General features: G+C 36.4%; 1 protein-coding gene across 1 annotated transcript in view; it reads right to left on the bottom strand.

The window, feature by feature from the left end:
- QTGAL (queuosine-tRNA galactosyltransferase) overlaps positions 1–23,175 on the bottom strand; it is a 128,418-nt gene that overhangs the window by 105,061 nt on the left and 182 nt on the right. The window contains exons 2-4 of the mRNA XM_075169830.1: positions 23,018–23,117; positions 17,808–17,872; positions 8,397–8,462 (exon numbers count right to left, since the gene is read on the bottom strand). Coding sequence (XP_075025931.1) covers positions 8,397–8,462; positions 17,808–17,872; positions 23,018–23,117 — 231 coding nt within the window. The remainder of the gene's footprint in view (positions 1–8,396; positions 8,463–17,807; positions 17,873–23,017; positions 23,118–23,175) is intronic.

The following is a 23,175-nucleotide window of genomic DNA, read 5'->3' as shown; positions in this document are numbered from 1 at the left end:
ATAGTGTAAGTAACTTTTAAAAACCTCTAATGACAATTTCCTGAAGTCATAAATATATATATTTTTGTAAGTATCAGTACTGGATAGCCTTAATTTAGAGTTATAACTTCCATAGGCTGGAGAAAAACATTAAAGACTTGTAATTTGTTTATGGTGCGCAGTATACGGGAACCGAGTATAAAGTATTAAAGTTCTAATGACCAGAATAGGTTAGTTAGATTAGTTCACAAAAACATTTCTCTTTTTTCTCCTGCATCAAAAATAAACCCATTTTAGACAATCAACAATTGTAGGTAATCACCTCAGGAATATAATCTCCTTTTCCCCTCTGTCCACACCGAAGATGGACCAGAGCCTCCTCAGATCTACTTAGCCCATTTAGTGGAGTAAATTCCTACTAACAGGGTTAAGCAAACAAATGTGATCTATTCATCTATCCTTCAAGACATGCCGGTATCCAGTTCATTTCTCTTTAATAGTCATTATATGAATTAATGCTTATATTAAAGTTAAACTCTATAGGCACTGCTTGCTAGGACGTGCCTGGGCAACACACTAATCTGTCTCAAACTTGCTGAGTAAGGGAGACAGAAGGAGAGCTGATGTAAATTAACTAAGGAGAAACAAAGATTACTTAAGTTCTACACGATGAAGATTTTAATCAAGTTTATGTCCAAAATAAAAGCATTTGTCAAAGAAAAATCTGCTAAGCTATATGCAACAACTAGAAGACAAAACTATGAACAGGAGATTGGTAAAACCTGGACTTCAATAGAAGACACAGAATGAGAGAAAATCACCAACGACCATTAACTTGTTGCACACAGGAAGGACAGAATTTAAATGGAGGGACTTTTCTATCACACTGAACAGAGAGGTAGTATTTCAACATTATGGAGTTATGTTTAATGACAGTTTAGCAAAGCTTCACATATGCTTATTATCTTTTCACACCTGCAAAATTACATAAAAGATACTACTTACCTATTTTTGCAGTCTAGACTAAAACACTGTCTAATTTAAGTAGAGAAAAGGGAATAAAATCCCTCAGGAATAAAGGCTCAGACTACAGAACAATGTTGTTGACCACTTCCTTAAAACAGTAGATGAGGAATGGCAGAGCCACTCTGGAGGCAAATTTGCATCTTCTCACTCCTAAATGAAGTCCTTGTCCATTGCATCACACTACTTCAATTAAACAAGACCTGATCTAAAGCTCCTGAGTGTAAGTCTTTTCTAGGCAGATATAACCTCAGTCTGCCCCTCTTCCAAGGCTGTCCAGAAGCTGTAAAGCTGCTGTGAGAGCAGATACAAGCCCTGCTAATACTGTTGTAAGGCAGGGCTTATTAGCTAGGGTTCAGCACTGCTCTAATCACAGCTAGAGTTTTCAGCTGAAGCCAGTTTCTGGTCTGCTAAACCCCCCACGAAGATACACTCTTAATATAGCACATATTTTTTCACTGTGTAACATCATACTGTGATCCAAATACGCTAAACAGTTCATGAACACATTTAAGACTTCAGGTCACTTCTTAAGGAGTTTACTAAAGACTTGTAACTGTATTAGAGGTTTTGCTGTTCTAGTGAACTGTTCCTTTGTATGGTTTCCAGTTTAAAAAAAAAAAGTACCAGGTGCAATTATATGAAAACCCCTTCTGATTTCCAATTAGTACTACATAAGAAAAGACTATTTTAAGAACAAGACATAGGTATAGGAGACATGCATTATCTCAATTTTGCTTTCCTAGCCTACAAACAAGGCTACTTTTTTCTTTAGATAGAATAAATCTATGTCTAAGTCCAATGTAATTAGCAGACTGCATAATAACAATTCTGACTCCCAAGAGAAAGTACACAGGGGAAGCACAGCATGTAGTCTGAAAGGTAATCTTTTATTTTCAGGACTACTCTAACATTAGACTAATAAGAAGACACAGCAAACAAAAGGTGCTAAGATCTTTCAGAGGTGATCAAACTCTATTGGTATGTGGAATATAAAATCGCTACACACCGAGGACTGGCAATATTCCCAAACTGCTACTGTTGACTGCCAATGTATAAGGTGGCCTCCCTCTTTATTTTTCTTCCCATTTTTATTTTTTATCCCATGCTCCCTTTCATCATGAAGCAGCCTGGCCTGGGACAAGACAGATAAAACAATCTTCTGCCTTTATTCCAGACTTGTGATAATAAGCAGGAACAAAAAAACCCCACCACTTTAATGTGATATGGCACAGCTGATCACTAAAAGGCTACACTGAAAAGTTGCTGTTGTACAAGCCAATGTCCAGTGAGTGATGCTGCACTGGAATTCTGTCACAAGAGTTTCTACATGTGCAGTTGCACACCTGAGATGAGATGGAAACAGTTCTCTGAATATTTTTTCCACTAGTCGAGTACACAATGTCTTAACTACTCAACAAAACAAATCACTTAGAACACGCTATTTACGTGTAGTGCTCTTTTTGTATACAAAACAGTCAGAGCACACTCTGACTTGAAGAACTGCTCTGATATGCAAGACAGTGTACGGAAACTGGTCCAGACTACCTAGAATTACCTCCCTCCCTCCAAGGACAAAAGCCAGATCTAAAATATGGAACTCACTGACAGATAATATAAGAATGTATATTAATCTTTTTGCACTCAGAACAAAACAAAGCTCAATATTTGTTAAGCCATTCTCACAATACTGCTGTCATGGATTAACTCATATAAAACCCCTGTCTCCTGCCAATATAAAAATAGTTGGAACATTGTCATTCTTTAGGTAATTTGAAAAAGAATCAGGTCTCATTATCATGACAGGCATATAAACACTCAGAATGCTGACCTTAAAAGCTCTTTTCCACATTAACATCTCCTCCATGTACAACTAAAACTATTAATTTTAATTATACCTGTAAGAGAGGATCTACTGATTTTACTGTATACTCTTTCTGTTGTTACTAAGAAAACCTTTACTTGCAATTTCAGACATGGATTTAAATGAATAAGATGGAAGCTAAAAGGACTGATATAATCAAGAATCAATGGAATCTGATCATTTTATGCACAAAAAAGAGAAAGTGAAATGGTTCGAATTAGTGCTCAATAAGCAATAGGTAAGGAAAATGAGGGGGGGGGGGAAAACAGTCTTTCTAAGATGTAATAGAAACATGTAACAGGTCTAGGCAAGAAGAATGGCACAGGGTACAGTAACAATACAAAAAACTTATCTATTAGACTATAACTTTCAAAAATCAAGAAATGTATGTGTCCAGACCAAAAGAAAAGGAAAAAAAGAGAAAAGACTGGGGGAGGGACATACAACACCTTGGCCTAGAGTTCTGCCTTAAAGAAAGGATCAAGCTCAGCTATATCATTCATTTGTTCATTTCTCCAATTCATTTGCTGATTGCACAATATTTGTGTACAGCTTTCCCAGAGGCAGATGAACAGGTCTGTGAACTACTGTATTGTTGAAGTTCACTCAATCCAATCAACTATCTTACAGTCACATTAACCATCAAAGATATGCAGAATTTAGTCAGTTGGTTAACACATTCAGATAATGCAATAGGTTAAAATGGCCTTAGGCATTGCAGTTCTTGATCTAAATCCAAGCTACAGAATATGCCAAAAATTTGCTTTAGAGATGCAAAACACTGAGAATTTCTCATTGAAGAAATGTAAATAGTCATACTCAGTGTTCTCTCACATGCCTAGATATCCTACATGTTTGAGAAAGAGGCTAGTAATTTTACAACAAGAAGAAAGGTGTTCATTCTCACAGTGGTACAGGTTCTCCTCTTATTCAGCCAGTGAAAACAAAAGGAAATAACATTCTTTATTTCCTTTGCCCACATTTTGATTCCAGCTGTTGGGAAGACATAGGAGGCAGTGAGGAAGAGCTTCGCTATTTTCTAAGCAATTCTGCAAAAAGAAAGAGATACAAAAATTGGAAGGCACATGCTGTTCATGTGCACAGTCATATTGTGGGGGCACACAAATACTGAAATTAAACAACGGTGAGAGGAAGAATAAAGTAACACTGTGCCCAGCAGACAAAATGGTGTCCAAAACCATTCAGTAGTACATGCCATATTAGCACCCTTCTTTTCTGCTTCCAATATCTGGAATCCTTAGGAAAAAGAAAAACTGGAAGAGTATTTCAAGTGCTACACCATTCTTGAAAGCCTCCACAATGGCATAGTGGCTTGGCAAAGTGTGGCCAGGTACCCATGCATCTCAGGAATGAAGCACTTTCCAGAGAAGCTCTCTAACGCTACTTGAGCTCTCCAAGAGTATACTCAAATCACATCCAGTGATTTCATCTTGGCATGCCCATAGCAGGTCCTGATGCAAATATCCTGCAACAAAGCAAATATTAATCTGGGCGCAGATACGGCTAACAATCTCATCTGTTCTTCAAACAAAAAGCTTTAGGACTTCTTAAAGGGTACTACTTTGCTCAAATAAAATAACAGAATAAATGTGGGACATAAGTGTGAAAGACTGCTTTGTGTGTGTGTGTGTGGTTTGGGAAATAATGTTGAAACTGCACATTTCCTGGGCTACTCCGCACTCAGAAGCCTTGTTCAATAGAACACTAGTATGTACACAAAGTTGGATCTCCTCCAGAAGAACACAAGTATAACTAAAGAAAGATAGGAAGGCCTGATTTTTTCAGAATTAGGGGAAATGTGATCTTGAATCTTCCCACTTATTAGCTGCCAACAAAGCATACATGATTTGTGGTTGGTAAATAAACAACACCTGGCTTACTCTGGAGAAATTGGAGAGATGCTGCTTCTAGGGATAAACAAAAACTAAAGGGAGAAATTTTAGTAACAGTTGTTCATTCTCTAGTAATAAAGTCATTCCTTATATGATTAGAGCATAAGCAATTTGAAGTTACACTTCTTGTACGCAGTGTAACATAAGTGCACATGTGGACTGGACAATCAGTACCAAAAGGTTGGTAGCTATTATATTATCAATAGACAGCACAATGTCCCTGAGCTTTCAAACTGCTAAAAGCTGGTATTAATATTGAGCTAGCAGAGCTTAAGAATTTGTAGTATAAATACACAAAGCCTTAAAAACTCCGTGTCTTCTAAAAGCATCCTATTTATAAAATCCCTGTCAACAGGACTTGGATATAATGCAAAATATTCACCAGAGGACAAGACGACAGTGGTTCTAGAGAGCTGCATTTAATAAAATCATTATGTATTAGTAATTTGTCTTTTGAGATCCAAAATCTTCCACTCTTAAATGTTACTGATGACAGAACAGTTCCATCCTACAAGATTTTTTTAAAAAAGTCTTCAAGATAAGAATAGCTTAAGAGAGTAGAGATGAATTTGCTCTTGCTGTTTAAAGCATGATTAAGTAGTCAACAATACCGGAAATAAAGCTATGGGCTGCTGCAGTGTTACCCCAGTCATATTCCAGTACCTGAACCTGGGGGCAAGCCTCTTGCTTTTTCAGAAATAGAGACACCAGTTTCTCTGAAGAACAACTGGTTGGAGAGTCATTCCAAAGACATCTGGTATCTTTCGATCCACTGTTTAGCAACCAGGCTTCAAGTCAGGGTAAGGCAATCTGCATTTAAGAACAACGTGAAAAAGGAAGAACCTCAGGGATTAGTTAGGATCTGGGAGATTTCTCTTGGTGGAGAAAGTTGGAGACTTTTCTTACCTGTAAATCTCCAATATTAGAGCCCACTGGGAATTCTGGCTCTCAGTAACAACCAGCAAAGCTAGGATTAGGAACAAAATTTCTGAAAGTACATTGAGACTACATAAAGTCAAAAATCCAGGTCAGTTGCAAAACAGTGGAAAGTCCAAATCTGCAAATTAGAATTTCAGGAACAAACCAAAAAAGCTTACTACTTCACTGGCATTTCTCAAGCTTCTGCTTTTTTTCCCCTCCACCTACTCTGGCTTATCATACTGACTGAAGTAGGGTCAGAACTTCAAAAACAGAACAGAACTGTATTCAAACATACCCAACCATCTTCCAAGGCCAGAAAACTGAATGACATGATTATTCTGAGGACAGTAGAGAGATCATTCTTTTAAGAACAGCAGTCCACCCTGACATTGGTCAGTAGATTTGTGGCCAGAAGGTCAACTTTTCTTTTCTCAAAGTAACTCAAGTTGTGTCAGAACTATTGGGGAGCTCTGGACTAAACTGATCTATTTGCTCATCAGGAACAGATGTTCCTCTTTCTCCTTTCAGGCCTTTGAATTAGAGTTCTGTAAAATACCACACTAACCCAGAAGGTATATTTCACATAGGCATTACAAACATTTTTTATACCTGTAAAATGGAAAAACACGTTCCATTCAATTCAAACACAGATTCATTTTTGTGTTCGTAGGATTCAAGAACAAAGAAGGAAAATCCTTACATCTAAAAGGCAACACCACAAGGCAAGAAATAATAGAAAATAAAAACCAGTAGAAGTTTAAAGAAAAGAAAAAGAAAGAAAACCAAGGTCATTGCCCAAAAAGGTGCAAGGAAACCCACCAATTCAGTAGAAAGTTGAGAGAAAGCGATGGCATGAGACAGGCTCTACCCAGATGTAGTATGTCTATGCCGCATGCGGAACACATACATATCTACCATTTTTGTTAAGGTTTAAAGTCTCAGGCCTTTCCCTCCATTCATTTCTGAGAATTTTTACACTTTCCTAAATTTAAGATTTTAGGTACTAATATGTCAGATAACTGACATGTGGAAACCCTTATTTCCCATGCTAAATCAGACTGACTTTGGCTAGTTTTATTTAGTGAAGCACAAAGCTCAATTAAGCTTTGCAAATAGGCCAGTAGTACCACACTAAAACAGAACCACAAGTTTAGATTAGTTTAGAGCATGGGAAGAACAAGTTTGTGTTGCTTGGAATATATTATGAAGACATATCCTTCAGTCTATTCAGGCACTCATTATTACTTATTTGATTGTCATTTAATAGTTCATACTGAATGTTGTTAGGCACTAAAGTATAACTGAATAGAAATAAAACAGAAGAAACAAAACAACTAAAGCTGTTTAGTTGAAATTAGTCTAATTTAATATACAGATACAGAAGTCATACAAGTAAGAAATATGATAGCTCTTTACACTAGTTTCCATAAAACAAGCTTATTGGATCAAGTTGCCTCTCTGGTTTTTTGACATTTTACTACTGAATTACATTAACTGATTCATATCAGAACAAAAACAACTTTCGATGTATCGTCTTATTATGTTTGTAATATGAACTAGGTTAACTGCTACTCAGGTACTACTAAAACTATAATTTGATAAATTACATTGTAAGGATTATCAGATTTCATAAGAGACCTAATACAGGTGGTGTGATGAGCCCGTACACATCCCACACTAAACAGCAGGTTGTTTGGCAGACATTCCTCAGTTGAAACAATCGCAATAACCTCTACTTTGAAGCAAGTGTGTTTCGGAGGAAAAGTTCAAAAGGTGTTTAATTCCCAGAGAGTGATAATCCTAAAACTGTCTATTTTGTTCTAAGACCTGCAGGAAATACCTTCTTGACAGATCAAGTCAATTGACCTTCCTTTCCAGAAACCTCTTGCACGTTGAAATAAATCTCACAAGAGAAAATGTCAGAGATGTGAAAACAATAAGCCTGTTTTTGCTGAACATTGCTGATAGGAATACAAACTCAGTTTTCAATTCTATAAAGGAATATCTATGTCAATAACATTGACAAATAAAGTAATTGCCATAAGAAATTATTTATATTTGTTACCTTCAGGTAAGTAGAACATATACACAAACTCTCTCTGAAGGATACTGGCCCTAATCACAGAAATGTATTTAAAATCAAAATCATACAGATCATAAAACAACTATCTCACAGAATGTTTTTGAGAGTTTATTTCACAAGAATGAAGAACGGCATTCTAATAATGTTTTCTTTTGCAGGCAGGCAGATAGAGAAACATCAATTTAACTGTAGGCCAGCTTATTAATCATAACAATCCATTCCTTCCTTACAGTTTACAGTTTGTTAAATATTAAAAACAGATAAACCATAGCTGTAGCCAATCCTTTGCAGCTTCTCACATTACTTAGTAAGGCTACATAAAAAAGGCATTCTCCTTTAGATTACATACATTAGCAAAACCTGTATGCTTATTTGAAAAAGAGTATTGCTGTCATAATGAGATTGGTTTACTGAACAGAGAAAATAAACGGAAGAAAAGAAGTTCAATCAAAGCTACTATTCAGTGCAAGGATTAAAAATAAAGGGAAAGAATACACTGGTTATTGCTTTGCCTCCACCAGCCCTACTGTGAAATTTTCATATCCTTTTAAAGATGTATCCGGCACTCTGTAAAAGAAAAACACACAAATACACACAAGCAAAAAGTACTCACACTGTTTGGGTGTTGAATAGCAGCTTCGTGCTGCAGTCTAACCCGCTGTGGCATCATCACATCATCCTGGAATAAATAGCACACTGTTACTGAACATAAAAAGGGTCACAGTACAGTACTCAGACACACATTAGAATATGCTGTTAAATTAACATCATTTTACTGGCTTGCAGTCAGACATACAAATGGAACAAACATTAAGAAACTTTACACTTTTAGTGCATTAAACTCAATCCTGTTCAAATTGGAAGTGATCAAAACTACTACATGACAATTGGGTTGTGACCTCAACATCTATCTTATGGGCACCCACACATTTTACATTACTAAAGAAATTCACTACCTCGTTAACAACAAACTCTAATAGCAATACTGGTAGTATGTGTGGACAAGGAACTAACCTTGATTAAAAGCATGAGATTGGAGACATTCTAGCAATATGAGGAAATGTTCTTTGTAATCCAGCTATACCTTGTTTCATTGATAAGTAAAAGCCTTCAGTCTCTAGATCTACCAATGTGTCATATTTCATGAGCACAAAAGCTAGTATAAGAAATCTATCAAAAAGCAAGGAATTTCAACGCTTAGAACAATGTTACTATTATCTCTTACAATATACAACATACGCTTTTGTGGTAAAAGATTCCACTGTTTATGATTCTGCACAACAGAGATAAATTTAATAGAACTCATACATTCACAAAGATGAAAAATAATCTACTTGATTGAAAAAGGTTAAATCAGCATAGAAAGTATTCAAACCAAATTCAAATATCCTATTCACTGAACAGGTCAATGTTATGTTTTTCTAAGCAGACAACTTGACAGGAAACGTCTAGTTCCCCCTAACAAAACACCATGTCGTTTTGATGCTATTGGCAAAACAAGTCTACAGATTTGGGTCTTAGGCTATCATCAAGATCATAAGTATTCTGTAAAATCCAGCTAAAGAGTGGGCATTATAACCACAAAAACTTGAAAATGCTTTTTTTTTTAATACATTTTTGTTCTCTACTGCTGGAAAACTCTATGAACTTTTATCCAGAATGACCTTTAAAAAAGTTTTTTAAAAAGAATTTTGTCTTTGGGTTGTTGGGTTTTTTTTGGGGGGGAGGGGGGTTGATTTGGTTTGTTTTGTTTTTAATTTAACAATTGGACACATACGATGCACTGCTGTATAGTTCTGCGATACTTCAGGTTCATGGAAGGAGGAAGAACGAAAGAAAAAAAGAACATAGTAGTTTAAGACATAATCCCAAATAAAATAATAAAGCAATTAGGCAATTAGGAAAACAGCACAAAATACAAATCACATCCCAGACAAAACTGAGTCACATCAGTCATTTAGCTTTTTAGACTTGGGCTGGGCAACTGCAAAATCCAAATTCAACACTTTACAGATTCTTTACTATTGACAGCCGGGCAGGTAACCACAAAGTGGAAAACAGAATATATTTATACAGAAATAATCTTAAGTAATGTGATCGTATTCTAGACCAGTGTTTAAAAGACAAATTAAATTCTAATGAGTAAAACCAAACAGATTGTACCACAAAATAAGAGCACTTTAAAAATTTTTCAACTTTATAGGCCATTGATAGGAGCGAGATGCCCAACCATGCAGTGTACTGGCAAGAATTTATGGAGTTTAAGCAACTATAGTATTAGACAACTAAGATGTTAAAATATTTTATCCAGTTGTAAACTATGTAATCACAAATTTTTTATCAAAACTGTTGTATTTATGATATTGAATTCAGCAACTGTGTTGCCATGCTTTGATTTCTACAGTCAACAGAGTTTGGTCATCTTTTTTGGTTTAAAATTGAGAACAAAACCTCAGTAATTAGACAAACTCTTTCCAGATCATTTTCACTCATGTCATGTCAGACAAAAAAAAGAGTACGTATCTGAATGTAGCTTCTATATCAAAAAGGGAAGTATATTTAGTTTGTTTCTGTCTCCTAGGTGCAAGTAGGGAAGATTAACAAGGCTAGCAGTGAATTATATAGAATATATAATTTTAAAAAACAGAAGCTTAACAGAAGTTTCCACTGAAATTCAATTTTCCCTCTTAACATGGAAGTCTCTAATGGTTGTCTCCTGGCAGATATAAGGCAGACAGGATGAAGAGAGATTTCCCCCTCTGAAAGAACTGACAAAAGAACAGATTTAAAATAAATGCTAGATAAATGCATGCCTTCACTAAGCATGTACTTGCAATAGGATAGCTAAATACAAAAGAATCTGTAAATAAACCTATTTTCATGTGACCCCACTCACCAAACGTAGAAAAATTAAGAAAAATCTCAGGTAATAGCTGGGTTTACTGTCATCTAAATATGTACATACATACAATGCAAACAAGGCCAAACAAACAGGTAAACAGCAAAAAATAAAGCAACATAAATAGAAACCTGCTTTAGGCACTCAAAATAACCCAGAATTTATAGGAATTTTGTTGATTACAAACATGCTTCCTGTTCTCCAGTGTCCATTCTGAGTAGGAAAACAATTTGCTGAAAGATGGGAGAATGAAAAGGACTTTATTTCACATGAAAAGCTAGCAGGGATTTCTAAACAAGCCCAGATGTGTTTCTGCCAGTGGGGTGCTGTGATCTCCATCACCTTTCAGTCCGACAGGCATTCTGCCTGCTTGTGTTCCTATCAACTATATCCCTTCTGCAGAAAGCTGGCTTGCTCCTGTCAAGTTCCACACCACTTACAGATGCTGCCAAATCAGAAAAGCTAGTTATACAACTATCAGCTGGGTTGTTTTCCTTCCAACCAGAGGCACCATTCTTTATAAAAACACACACAATTTATACTGAGCTAATTGTTTTGTTTTACTTTACTCATATGTTTAGTTGAAGAAAAGGAAAACTAAATCAATAGACTGAGCTTAAGAATATTACTCAAAGCTGTTGTTGTTTCAGTATGTGTTTCTTAAATCAATTTGGGTAAATTCAAATGACAAGCATTCACTAGCCTCTTTAACCAGGCCGTCCGGACCACACTGAACTCCACAGTAATAACTTGATGATTTTTCCCTTAAAAGTGGGGTTTTTTGCACTTCAGAAAGTCAAACAAAACATACAACTCAATGTACAATACGCATCTACTTTTTAAAACCAAGGACAAGTTCACATAAAACAACACACTAATTATAGCTCAGCAATGAAGTGCTTTTGTAAGCTTACAGACTCAGCATCACATGCTTTTGTAAATTCCTTCGTATTTGGCTGCTCAAATAAAAAGAGAGAGAGAGGGAGCAAGAGAGAGAGCGCTGACACACTCCATCCTCATGATAATAGCACCTTCTTTCCATTGCAGCTATTACACATAAAATACAACCTGTAGCAACACCAGGAGGAATGTTTGACTCACTGAGAAACAGTATGGCATCTCCAAAGTCTTTCAATCCATCAAATGGTCATTCATTTATCCTGCACCTGCTCAGACTATAGTGAAAATCTTTCTTTGCTATTGTTCAGTTCAACTCCTTGAACCAGGGAAGCAAAAGGCCTGGGACCTCCGAAAACTAGCCTGTCAACCACAGCACTACCAAAGCAAATACAGTGATCCTAGGCAATTTTCCAGAAGGCAGGTTTTTAAAGAAGCCCCACATTATCAAACACATTAGAATCATGCGTTCTAAAGGCCACACACAAGTCACCTGGGTAGAACACACCCTAATGATCTGTCAGTACTTGCAAGATCATAGGAAAAAAATACTACTTTTCTGTTTCTACTTCTGAATTAAATGGAGAAAGAAGGGGACAACAAAGAAAACACTTCAAATTTTAAGAAGCTGACTTTATTGAGCACCTTTCTTTTCCTGAGCATGGCAACAAAAAGGTCTACACGGGAGGATATACTTGGTGTTCTTATGCACCTGAATGACTAGCACCTTCCATCAATATAAAACTAATTACAATCTTTTTATGGAATCTTTTAATTCAGCATCACTATTAATTGATCAGGAAATTTTTGCTGTCAAGGCAGCTCCCACCTTGGTGCGTTTGTTCAGCAAATGCAGACATGTGCCTTTCCATATCTACCTTTTCTGTAGTCACTGAAGATCACCTTGGATCTTTCTCACAGATTACTCAAAAAGTACATGAGTGTTTGTAGCAAGGGAAGCAAGTAACTCACACGGTGTTCAACAGCAAAGTCAGTAAACTCAGACAAGAGTAAAATCCTCACTGTCAATTCCAAACACCCACTTTAACTAATAAACAGATGAAGGTATATGTAAGGAGAGGTTATGGCAACCAAATTCTGAAGGTTTGCTTCTTCATTTACGAAACAGAAAATTAACATTTCACATTCCAGATAGAGGCATTTAATCTTTTTTAATACACGCACTTCTTTACAGAACAGTAAAAGGAATGATGCCTTCAAGCACTTGTAGTTTGATTTTTTGGAGCTCATTGGTGATTCAGAAACATGCACAACTCCTCTGTACAGAAGAGGCTCCTGGTAATGGAGTTCATCACTACATCCCCTCACCTGCTATTTGAGTAACAGCTTATTTCAGTTTTTAAATTCTAGGATCAAATTTGCAAGGAATAGTATGTTAAAACAACAACAAACACCAAATACATGAAGTATGATCACTCCTTCATTTCCTAAGCTATACAGATGTTAATTTGAAAGAAAGGAAGAATATTTCAAAAGTTTATTAATGCCTGTAGAGTAATGTATAATGGCAACTAACAAGAAATCCATCTTTCCAAAACCAGCAAGTTACAGAGACTGTAAAAACAAGCAGCTATGTTTGTAACTGAAAGCTAGCTTGAAGGCTGGAGTCCCTGAAACATCTACCAAGTCTGGATAGCTAAGGTCCAACCACCTTCTTCCAAGACCTTTATGAATACCCTCTCAATGAAGTGTTTTTGAACTTGAAACTCAAGAAAAGCGTGCAATTTCACAGCAATTAAGAATTAACATTCCCAACTTAAATCGTACAAGCAAATCTCACAAACGGAAAGGCACAGGTCAACAGCTGCCAATTCAAACATGGGAATGCCAATTCCGGTGGTCCACGCTCACTTTTGGTGAATAAAACTTAACTGTTTCCCTATGTCATTTTCAACTACTAGCAAGCAGTGTGTCATGGTTTAACCCCAGCTGGCAGCTAAGCCCCACACAGCCGCTTGCTCAATCCCCCTGTTGGGATGGGGAGAATCGAAGAGTAAAAGTGAGGAAACTTGTGGTTTGAGATAAAGACAGTTTAATAGGGAAAGCAAAAGGCCCGCGCACAAGCAAAGCAAAACAAAACAAGGAATTCATTCACCGCTTCCCACCGGCAGGCAGGTGCTCAGCCATCTCCAGGAAAGCAGGGCTGTCACGCCTAACGGTTACTTGGGAAGACAAACGCCATCACTCCAAACATCCCCCCTTCCTTCTCCTTCCCCCGGCTTTACATGCTGAGCATGACGCCATATGGTATGGGATGTCCCTTTGGTCAGTTGGGGTCAGCTGTCCCAGCCGTGTCCCCTCCCAGCTCCTTGTGCCACCCCAGCCTGCTGGCTGGTGGGGTGGGGTGAGGAGCAGAAGAGGCCTCGACTCTGTGTAAGCCCTGCTCAGCAGGAACGAGAACATCCCTGGGTCATCAACGCTGTTTTCAGCACAAATCCAAAGCACAGCCCCATACAGCCACTGTGAAGAAAATGAACTCTACCCCAGCCAAGACCAGCACACAGTGACACTGTGGCAACATGGTTTAGAGTCACATCTTCGAACTGGCTAAGAATCTCAGAAATAGTGATACATTGCCAACAGAGCCTTTCGAACAACTAAACCAAGTATGTCAAGGACTCAAGTGAATATGACTGGGTTTGAAATACCGCACATCAAAAAGGACACATTTTTATATTTCTTCTTTAACTGCCAGGAACCCTCCACAACACATTGATTAAACCTGAAATAATGGGAAACTACACAGATTATTAGGATGAAATGAAAGCATGTTCCTTTTTAAGGAAATACAGTTTTATACAAGTATAGGCATTTTTAAGTGAATATCAATGAAAATAGCAGTTCAAAGTAGAAAAAGGAATTTTTAGTGTAAGAGTCCTGCTGTGCTACAACTGGGTAAATGATTATAACAAAGATAGTAACCACCCCAGAGAACTGGTGCAACTGGTAGATAAAGTCATAACTGCAGACAATTTGAAAAAGAGTAAAGGTAACAGTAAAATGTATTTGCATAATTAGTTAATTCTATTGTCGTTATGATCAAGATTTTCTGAGACTATAAATGTTAAATACGAAAAATTTGTTAAGTATCTTCAATTTTTCTACTTGTTTTCCTGGTGGGAAAAATGCCTCCATAGCTTAGAGGTGAAATCTGTAACAACAGCCACAGCAAAAAAACTCCATAATAGCTATTAGTCAAACAGCTGCCACTTCATACTAGAATAGGCTGATCAAATTCTGACAGTTCTGAGCTCTGTAACCTTTTTTTCCACATTTCTTCCCAATTTGTTGTCCTCACAAATCTGTGTTGAGAGACATAACACAAGCAGCTTGACTCCAGCTGGAATGGCAAGCAAAACAGTCCCTCTGGAGCCAGTACTTCCAAAGATGCTCCCAAATATGCTCGTACATTCATTTCACTCAAAGAAGTGAAATGAATGTACAAGGAGCCAAGAGGTATTTGTCCACCCATATGAAATGCACACTACCTTCTGACCCAGCCCCATTTCTCTCCACATCCACCTATAGCAAACCTGAAATTATGACTGCACTTCTGAAGGTCAATTCCCTGGCATTACTGCAGCACATTCCAAAAGGCTGATATCAACATTCCTTCCTAGAGAGCTTGATACTGGATTGGTGACTGAAATGAAGGTAGGTGGCGTATAGAAGCGGAGTTGTTAAACAGCTGGCAACATCTGTGTTTCAGCTATTATCACACAGCATTTACTAACTACGGCCAAAATACTGAGCAATTTTTAGAATTGTAGCAGTTTCCACATTCATTTTATTTCCTCCGATCTGTTTTCAGCAAAAAATGGTAGTCAGAAGGAGAGACGGTAGAAAATATATTTAAGTAACACCAATCACTTAGTATTTCTTTTGTATCAAGATTAGGCTTCTGATAGTTCAGAATGCCTTCTACTTTGAAGCATCTAGCTCAATAGCAGGAATAGAAATGTGTCGAACAGAAAATCTTGGTAGCTTCTTCCAAGCTTATCCATACTATAAGTCATAAAATTCTCAATCAAATCACTTTGTGTAGGTCTTAATTATATTAAATATAAATTTATGCTAATGATAATCTTGCAGAAATCCAAAATCATCACCTGTTACATTCCCTAATAGTTGTAATTTGTTCCCCCGATGTTTTCTTATCCTTCACAGCTAGACAGCCAATAGAAACAACACAGCAGCATGAAGATGCATAATGTATAAACACCATAAGGTAATTAACAAATTAAGAATTTTGAAGAGATCTCTATAAAAATATTAATTAATTTCATTTAAAGAATTTAATTTTCTAGTTTACTGCTAGTGATTTACAAACAACTAGATCTGTCTGGATTGAAAAGAAAGAATAATCCAAAATTTACCTCAGTAAATTATTCTATATAGAAGATATGAAGCTCCACGGGACACGAGAATAGGAGGTTAATTTCTCACTCCTGCATACCTGGACTCAGCTAACTTCAGTCAACATAAGTACATATGTAACACATCCTACATACTCCCTAGAATGCCCCATACAATGTGGTATCTGTCCAAGCCTAGAATACCTGAACTTTGCAAATCGTAAGTAAGATCTCATTTTTTTTCATTTTAGATAGGTAAACAGCCTCTCTGACTCACAATATAGAAGAGTTAAATCCATGGAATCATTCATATAAATTAAACTGGCACTTGCGTTTGTGTCTACCTGAAGTAAAGCAAAAAGAACTGGATCCCGAGTTAGTTCATCTCAACAAAACCGGCATTGCTCCAACTACTTCATGGCATAATTTATGATGTCCATACATTCTTTTAAAATCTGGTGAGTCAGGTGATCAAAACCAGAGCAGCGGATTTTGTGCTCATAGTTCCTCAAAATAATCTGTTTATGAAACAGACACTGACACTCAGTACTGGATATGAAATACTTATTTTTTGTTGTATGAGAAACCGACCTTTCCAAACACCATTAATTTGTATATGTGATTGTGAGTTCTGTGTATTCAAAGGATGTTCAAAATTTTGTTTCTGAAATACCCGTATATAGCCATATGTATCAGATACTGCATTTCAAAGCTTCACCCTCCATAAACTCATATACAAAGATTTACATGAAATACACTCTGTAAAACAAACAAACAAACAAAAAACCAAACCCAACAAACTGTTAAAGGGAAACTAGGATAAATTCCAATAAACTCATTTAAAAAGGCACACTGTGTTGCTAAATACAGTAATAACTTAATAAAAGCAAGAATAAAGGCCAGGAAAGTCACCTGCCAAACTTAATTTCTTAAATGGTATGACAAGAAATTTCTGCTGCATTGCTGTGGGTCAGAAGAAATATACCAGCACTTAACCATGTCTTGCAACAGTATACTGATTAATTCACAAAATTTTAATGAATGAAAAAATCCTTCTATCTAGTTGACACAACAAATGGAGTTTGCAAACTGAAAGATTACCCAAATTAAAACCGGTGTGGTTATAAGGCTGTAGAGTTTACATCCCTGCTCTCATGACACTTTCTAATAAGCACAGACAATCATAACACTAAGTTGAATCCTACCTGAAAACCTACACTTTCAGCAGCCCGTTCCTCCCAGTACTACACTAAACCACAGTTCAGTTCCAATTCAGAGTAAAGAATCAATCTTCAGGTGAAATTACATGAGATCAGTGAGCCTTAAAGGTCTTGCTCTTCTTGCCTGATCCCAGCCACATGGCACCATTCCTCAGATCAGCTATGCGTATTTGTGAAACTGCATAGTAAGCTGCATAAAGTCAGATAGTTATCTGTGGGTTAGTGAGCTGAATGGGTTCACAGAAGGTGTCCAACAAAGGACAGAAAAAAAATTCAAGATGGAAGGTGAGACCTCTCCTATTTTGAATCAAAAAGCCAGTAGATTAGCTCTTAGTTTCTCATCAATATAATTTTCTGAAGAATATGGAAAAGAAAAATCCCGAAAACACCTAAATACCAACCTGGCCCAACCCTGCTCACAATAGCTTGTGAAATCCGATAGGATCAAAGAATGGTGTAAGGCTGTAGGCTTTCTACAGGTTGGAAGACAACTTTACAGCTATAAATGATAACCAGCATGTTTAACACCCAAACACCTTTAAACAGCTTGTCTTTATGGCAAACCAACAACTACATTAAAAACAAAATAATTTTATTGATAAAATTAAGTTAGACAAAATGCATTAACTTACTGAATCCAGAAAGCAGAGATAGGTTCCTGAGCTCTGAATTACTGCTTGATTTTTGGCAAATCCAACTGTTGAGACAACAAAGATAAAATTATGTGGTAGTTTTTACCTTTCCACTTTTTTAAGTCTTACTACAGTCGGGAACAGTTGAAAGGAAATATGAAAATCGGTATCAGGTAAAGTACGCAATTTTTCCGTATTTAAAACCAGGTAATTTGTAAATATTTAAATAGTATGCCTATTTCAGTCTTCATCTCTGAGTGGCTATCAGTTGTATGTGTTAGAATTCTACCACCAAGTAGAATTAGGCTACTTTTGCTAGCCCTCCACAAAGACATAATATGTAATACGTATTTTGAAGAGTCCAGCTACCTAGGTGTCACATCCAGTACCTCAGATCATAGCATCACAGAATGGTTTCGGTTGGAAGGGACCTTTAAAGGTCACCTAGACCAACCCCCCTGCAATGAGCAGATGCTGAAAGCCCTTGTCTGTATATACATATTCATCTCTTAAGTCATAACAAATAGTAACAAATCATAAAAAGGCAAAGAAAGAACAAGAGATTGCTAGGCAACTTGTTCTTCCCATGAGGGTGCCAGGTCCTCAGAAGGACTCAAAAAAAAGTTCTGTTCCATTATGCTTGTTAAATATAAAGTATGCAAATACAAAATCTTAATGCATCATTTATGTAATGGCACGTGTAATGCAGAGGGGAGCCAAAGCAGAAGAATATATGTACAAGGAGCACAAACCTGGCTTATTCATATCATAACATGTTATACCATCTATGGAAGACCACACTGAAATATGAGTTCAGTCAAACAACAACGTTGGCATCTAGGGTCTTTTAGTTTTTAACCCCTAACACTTGCTGAATCTTTTACCAAGCTATTTCAGGAAGCTGAACCAGAATAAAACTTTTTTGTCAGCTTAATTTCTGAAGCAGATGGCAGCACTGGAGGGTCAAACAAATGGCAGAGCCAGAAAAAAAGGGGGGAGCAGGAATACACAGCCAACGATAAGGATGGGACCGCAGCGACCAGCAGTAAGATGAACTCTGCTTACCACTGAAACACAGCTGCAAGGTAGGAGTGTTTACCTGGGATAGTTTTTATATGTAGACAAGGTCTACCTAAGAACATTCTGGTCTTTGAATTCTTCTCCTGGGCAGCATTATAAGAAAAGACCACACTATATCCAGTGTTATTCTGAAAACCGCTATATGAATTCTACTTGGTCATATATGTAACATTTAAGCTTTTTAAAAGTATTTATGGAACCAAGTCAGGGAATCCAGCAAAAGATTGCCCTGACATGCAAACCAAATGATGTGAATATATGCAATACTCTGGGGTTTTTATTCTTTACTGAGAAAACTGGAAACGTAGAGCCAGAAAATCTCACCATGAAGTGGAGTAGGATAATTTTAAATAATATTACCCCTACAGTTCCTGATTTTGCATTTGAAAAAAGCAGACTTCTGTAATTCTCTACTCTTTTCATGTGATACAGGTTTAAGTTTGCTCAGGAAACAAATTCAACTGGGTTCAAAGGTTCACAAGGTTCACTTAATTTTAACGCACATGCTCCTTGGCTATTTTGCTGAATTGTCCAAGTACGGAAAAAGACTTATGACTGCACTTCTTACTGCCTCAAAGGAACATTATGTCAACTACCAACAGAACACTACTAATAAAGACTCCTCCTTACAACTGAGTTGTTCTTTTCTTATGTATTTTGAGTATTTTAATCCTCACCTTAACTTCTCTTCATCATGGATTTCTTGGACTTATTATCTTGCAGTACATTTACATATCACTTTTTATACACAGATGAATATCTAATCTCACATATACAGTTACTCTCATTCTCCTTCCTATTGGCAGTAAAAAAGCAGCTGGCAAAGTCAGTAGCTACCACAACAGCAGAGCTGAATCCTGGCATCAACAGTTTTAGTGGGAAACAACTAATGCAAGTTAGCAGGTCTGGACATGCCAAACAAGCAAAACCCTAATACTGTGGAGGTTCCTACAGCAAGAGGTAAAAGAACAGGATAGAACTGAATTTGCCCAACATCAATCAAATGATACTCTTATACATCATTACCAGCTGTAAAGCAGCCTGTACTTATATTTCAATGCTGTCATTAGTATACCCCAATATTTCAACAATCTTCAGTAGAAAATAAGGAAGTACTAGGAATCAATACTGTAGGAAAAAAGTGAAAGAGGCTCAAAGGCAACTACAAGACGACAATTATATTACTCTATGAACTTTCTGATATATTTCAGATCTCGTTTTCAAATAAAACATTTTAAATAATGAATATTTAATATTTGTTATGAGAAAAAGTTGGAAAATATTTCTTTCTAAGATTAAGGCAGAAACCATCCTGAAGCTTTTCATATACTAGCTATTTTTTTAGAGGGGCAAGAAGAAAATACACATATTTTAAAAATTATTAATGAAAGATATAACTCCCCAGAGAAGAAATTAGATATTAAAAATTGTTTCACCACAATGAATCCTATGTTTGGCATGAGTGAAAAATTTTCTTTAATATTACTCTATTGAACAAAATCAAATGTTTGTGCCAGGTCTCTGAGTTTTGTAAGGCCTGCTTACTTGGTGAAAAGAGCCTGTTGCCATGGTTACAGCCGTAAAAACTTAAGCCTCAGTGAGATATTAACATTCCTCACTCTTGGAAAGAAAAAGGTTTCCTTTTTTTAGGCAAGTGACCCTTTCTTTTTTCCTAGGTTCCCCCCCTTTCTTTTACATGTTAGAAAAGAATCAGAAATAAATCCTAATCTTGTGTAAATAGTTGAAGATGTGAAGCCTGACTAGTACATTGTTTCTGTACTAAAGCATCTTCTTTTAAAGGAAAGACTCCTTACAGTTGTAACTAGTCCTTAACATAATAAAAGTAAATCACTGAAAGCAAACAAATACTACGGATTTCAAGTAACCTGCTCCTAAAATGTAACAACCATGAAGAAAAGATGTCCTCATTTTAATGGTGACCTGGGAGTGACTTCCACATGAATAAGCTTGGGGGTTTTTTTGGTTGTTTTTTGTTTTGTTGGGGTTTTTTTGTTTGGTGTTTTGTTTTGGTTTTTTTTTTTTTAAGAGCTATGCATTTCATACTATTATCTAAAACAATGCTCACAGCTGCATCCCTCACCCCCAATTTAATAAAGATTTGTTCAGGTTTCAGCTATCCCAACACTGACAACCACGTTTAAAAAAAAAAAAAAAAATCTGACATATCTCTAATGGCACAATACACTCCTTGTAGCTCACAACTCGAACTTAGTTTTAGTTTCAGTTTTCTAAAGTGCAAAGATGAACTGGCTTCAGAATTCTAACATAAATTACTGTCAAAACATTGCACCTGTGTGTTCTTGCAAACTAAAAACTAGTTTATACACAATTAATACAACTGTCTATTAGGAACACAACTTTATACATAGAAAGTGTTTTAAAAATGGAAAATATGATATTACAAGATGGTATTAACAAAACATTACTAACCAACTTTCCTAAGTACCATAATTAACAACCTCTGGTATTATTCTTCGACTTTTTTGCTGAGAAATCACAACCTACTTGGCTTCTAGATCATCAACTATTAAGAAAAGTAAGATTTGAAAGGAGACTGATCACCCAATAGTTGAGGGGGGGGAAAAAGAAGATAGATAAATTTCCAGGAATACAAGCAATTCTTGACATTGCTCAACTCCAGCTTTATCAGTTGCCCAAAAGAGAAAAATTCCCTCTACAACCTTGTCTGTCTTTTGCCATCACCAGCTCAATAATGCTAATATTACAAGTTGCACTGTCAAAACAACAACAGTTCGTGCTAGAGATATTAAAGTACTAAAAATATTTATAGTAACAGTTATGCTGTGTTATTTCAGCATTGCTAGGTCTGATAACTGTTTAAAAACCAGCTTTAAAGAAATCTATAGTCAAAAGAAATGACAGTAAATAAAGCCAGGAGCGCATACCAAGTTGCAAATGAATTCAGTGCACAAACTCCTATTTATTTACATGTTTCAACACAAGGATGAAAATTAAGCCTTCTGAAACAGAACTGAGTTTTTTCATAATAAGACCATTTTGAGGAGACTGTAATAAGTCTAGGTTTCTTTCCAGTAACAAACAGGATATTTTGTTAAAAAACAGAAACTGACCAGATTTTGTGTTACAGCGTTTCCAAAGTGTGTCTTTTAAGTGAGATAACTTGAAAGACACAAATTTGGAACCAGTTTTATATCAAATTCCTACCTGTCTACTCATTGTCACGAAATCCAGAATGATAGAAACATTAGTTATACAGCTCCCATAGAAAATGTCAGCACACTGTTCTACTTGCTGTGTCCTCTTGTGTCCTCCTTCAGAACGCAGACATGATCTTCCAACTTCAATGTCATTCAACACCAGCTTCTTCAAAGAGCAATATACTTTTATTTCTGTTTTACATTTCAGCAAGCTTGGCTGCTAAAAAAACTCTAAACACAAACCAACCACAACAAGCAAAAGAAAAACTGATAGATTTGTTTGTTATCTCCTCCAGTGGGTAAATGTAACTCGTATTAGCATGTAAATCAATAGGGAATCACACCATAAACCTATCTGGTAGCTCACTAAACATATCGGTTTAGCCCCTTGTGTAAATACCTAGGAGTTTAGTGAGAGTTTTTAGCTCACATCAAAACTTTTCTGAAACCTGTGTTTTGATCTGATCGTCAAAGGGATATCAAAAATGTATTTTGTTCTATTTCAGGGTCCATTCTACAATACTGAAAGATATGCGTTTACTTTTTAAATCATTATGTAAGAAATTTTGGATTTCTTTTTTCTTAGAATCCATCTCCTGAAGATAAATCAGCTATCAGAAAGCTACAGTAAAATTGTAAGCATTAACAACATTGTGTATATTACAGTTAAACAAAATTCTTCTGCAGAATAGAGTGCAAGTGTTAAGCCAAGTTCTTCTTTCCTGGACATATAAACAAATTCTACAAAGCCAAAACCAACAGGGCCAAATTCTAAATTGGAATGAGTTTTTGAACAGAGAGCTCTGGAAAGTGATGCGGGGTTTTTTCCGTTGCAATGCAAATGGCTACAAAGACACTTTTCAAACTAAAAAACAGAAGATGCCTGCGGTAACAACCTAACTCTCAAAAAATCACTATTAAGCTACATACCGCCTCGAGGTTGAGATGAATCATTACTACCAATGATTACTGGAATACCAGCATCTTCCAACTTGATCTTCCATTTTTCAATTATTTCAGCTGAACCGTCCTAGAAAAATGATGACATAGATGCCGCTATTTTATCTTGTACGGTGAACCAAACACAG

The sequence above is a fragment of the Calonectris borealis genome, chromosome 20 (genome assembly GCF_964195595.1).
Source record: "Calonectris borealis chromosome 20, bCalBor7.hap1.2, whole genome shotgun sequence".
Lineage (NCBI taxonomy): Eukaryota > Metazoa > Chordata > Aves > Procellariiformes > Procellariidae > Calonectris > Calonectris borealis.
This window is presented reverse-complemented; position numbering and strand designations above follow the sequence as displayed.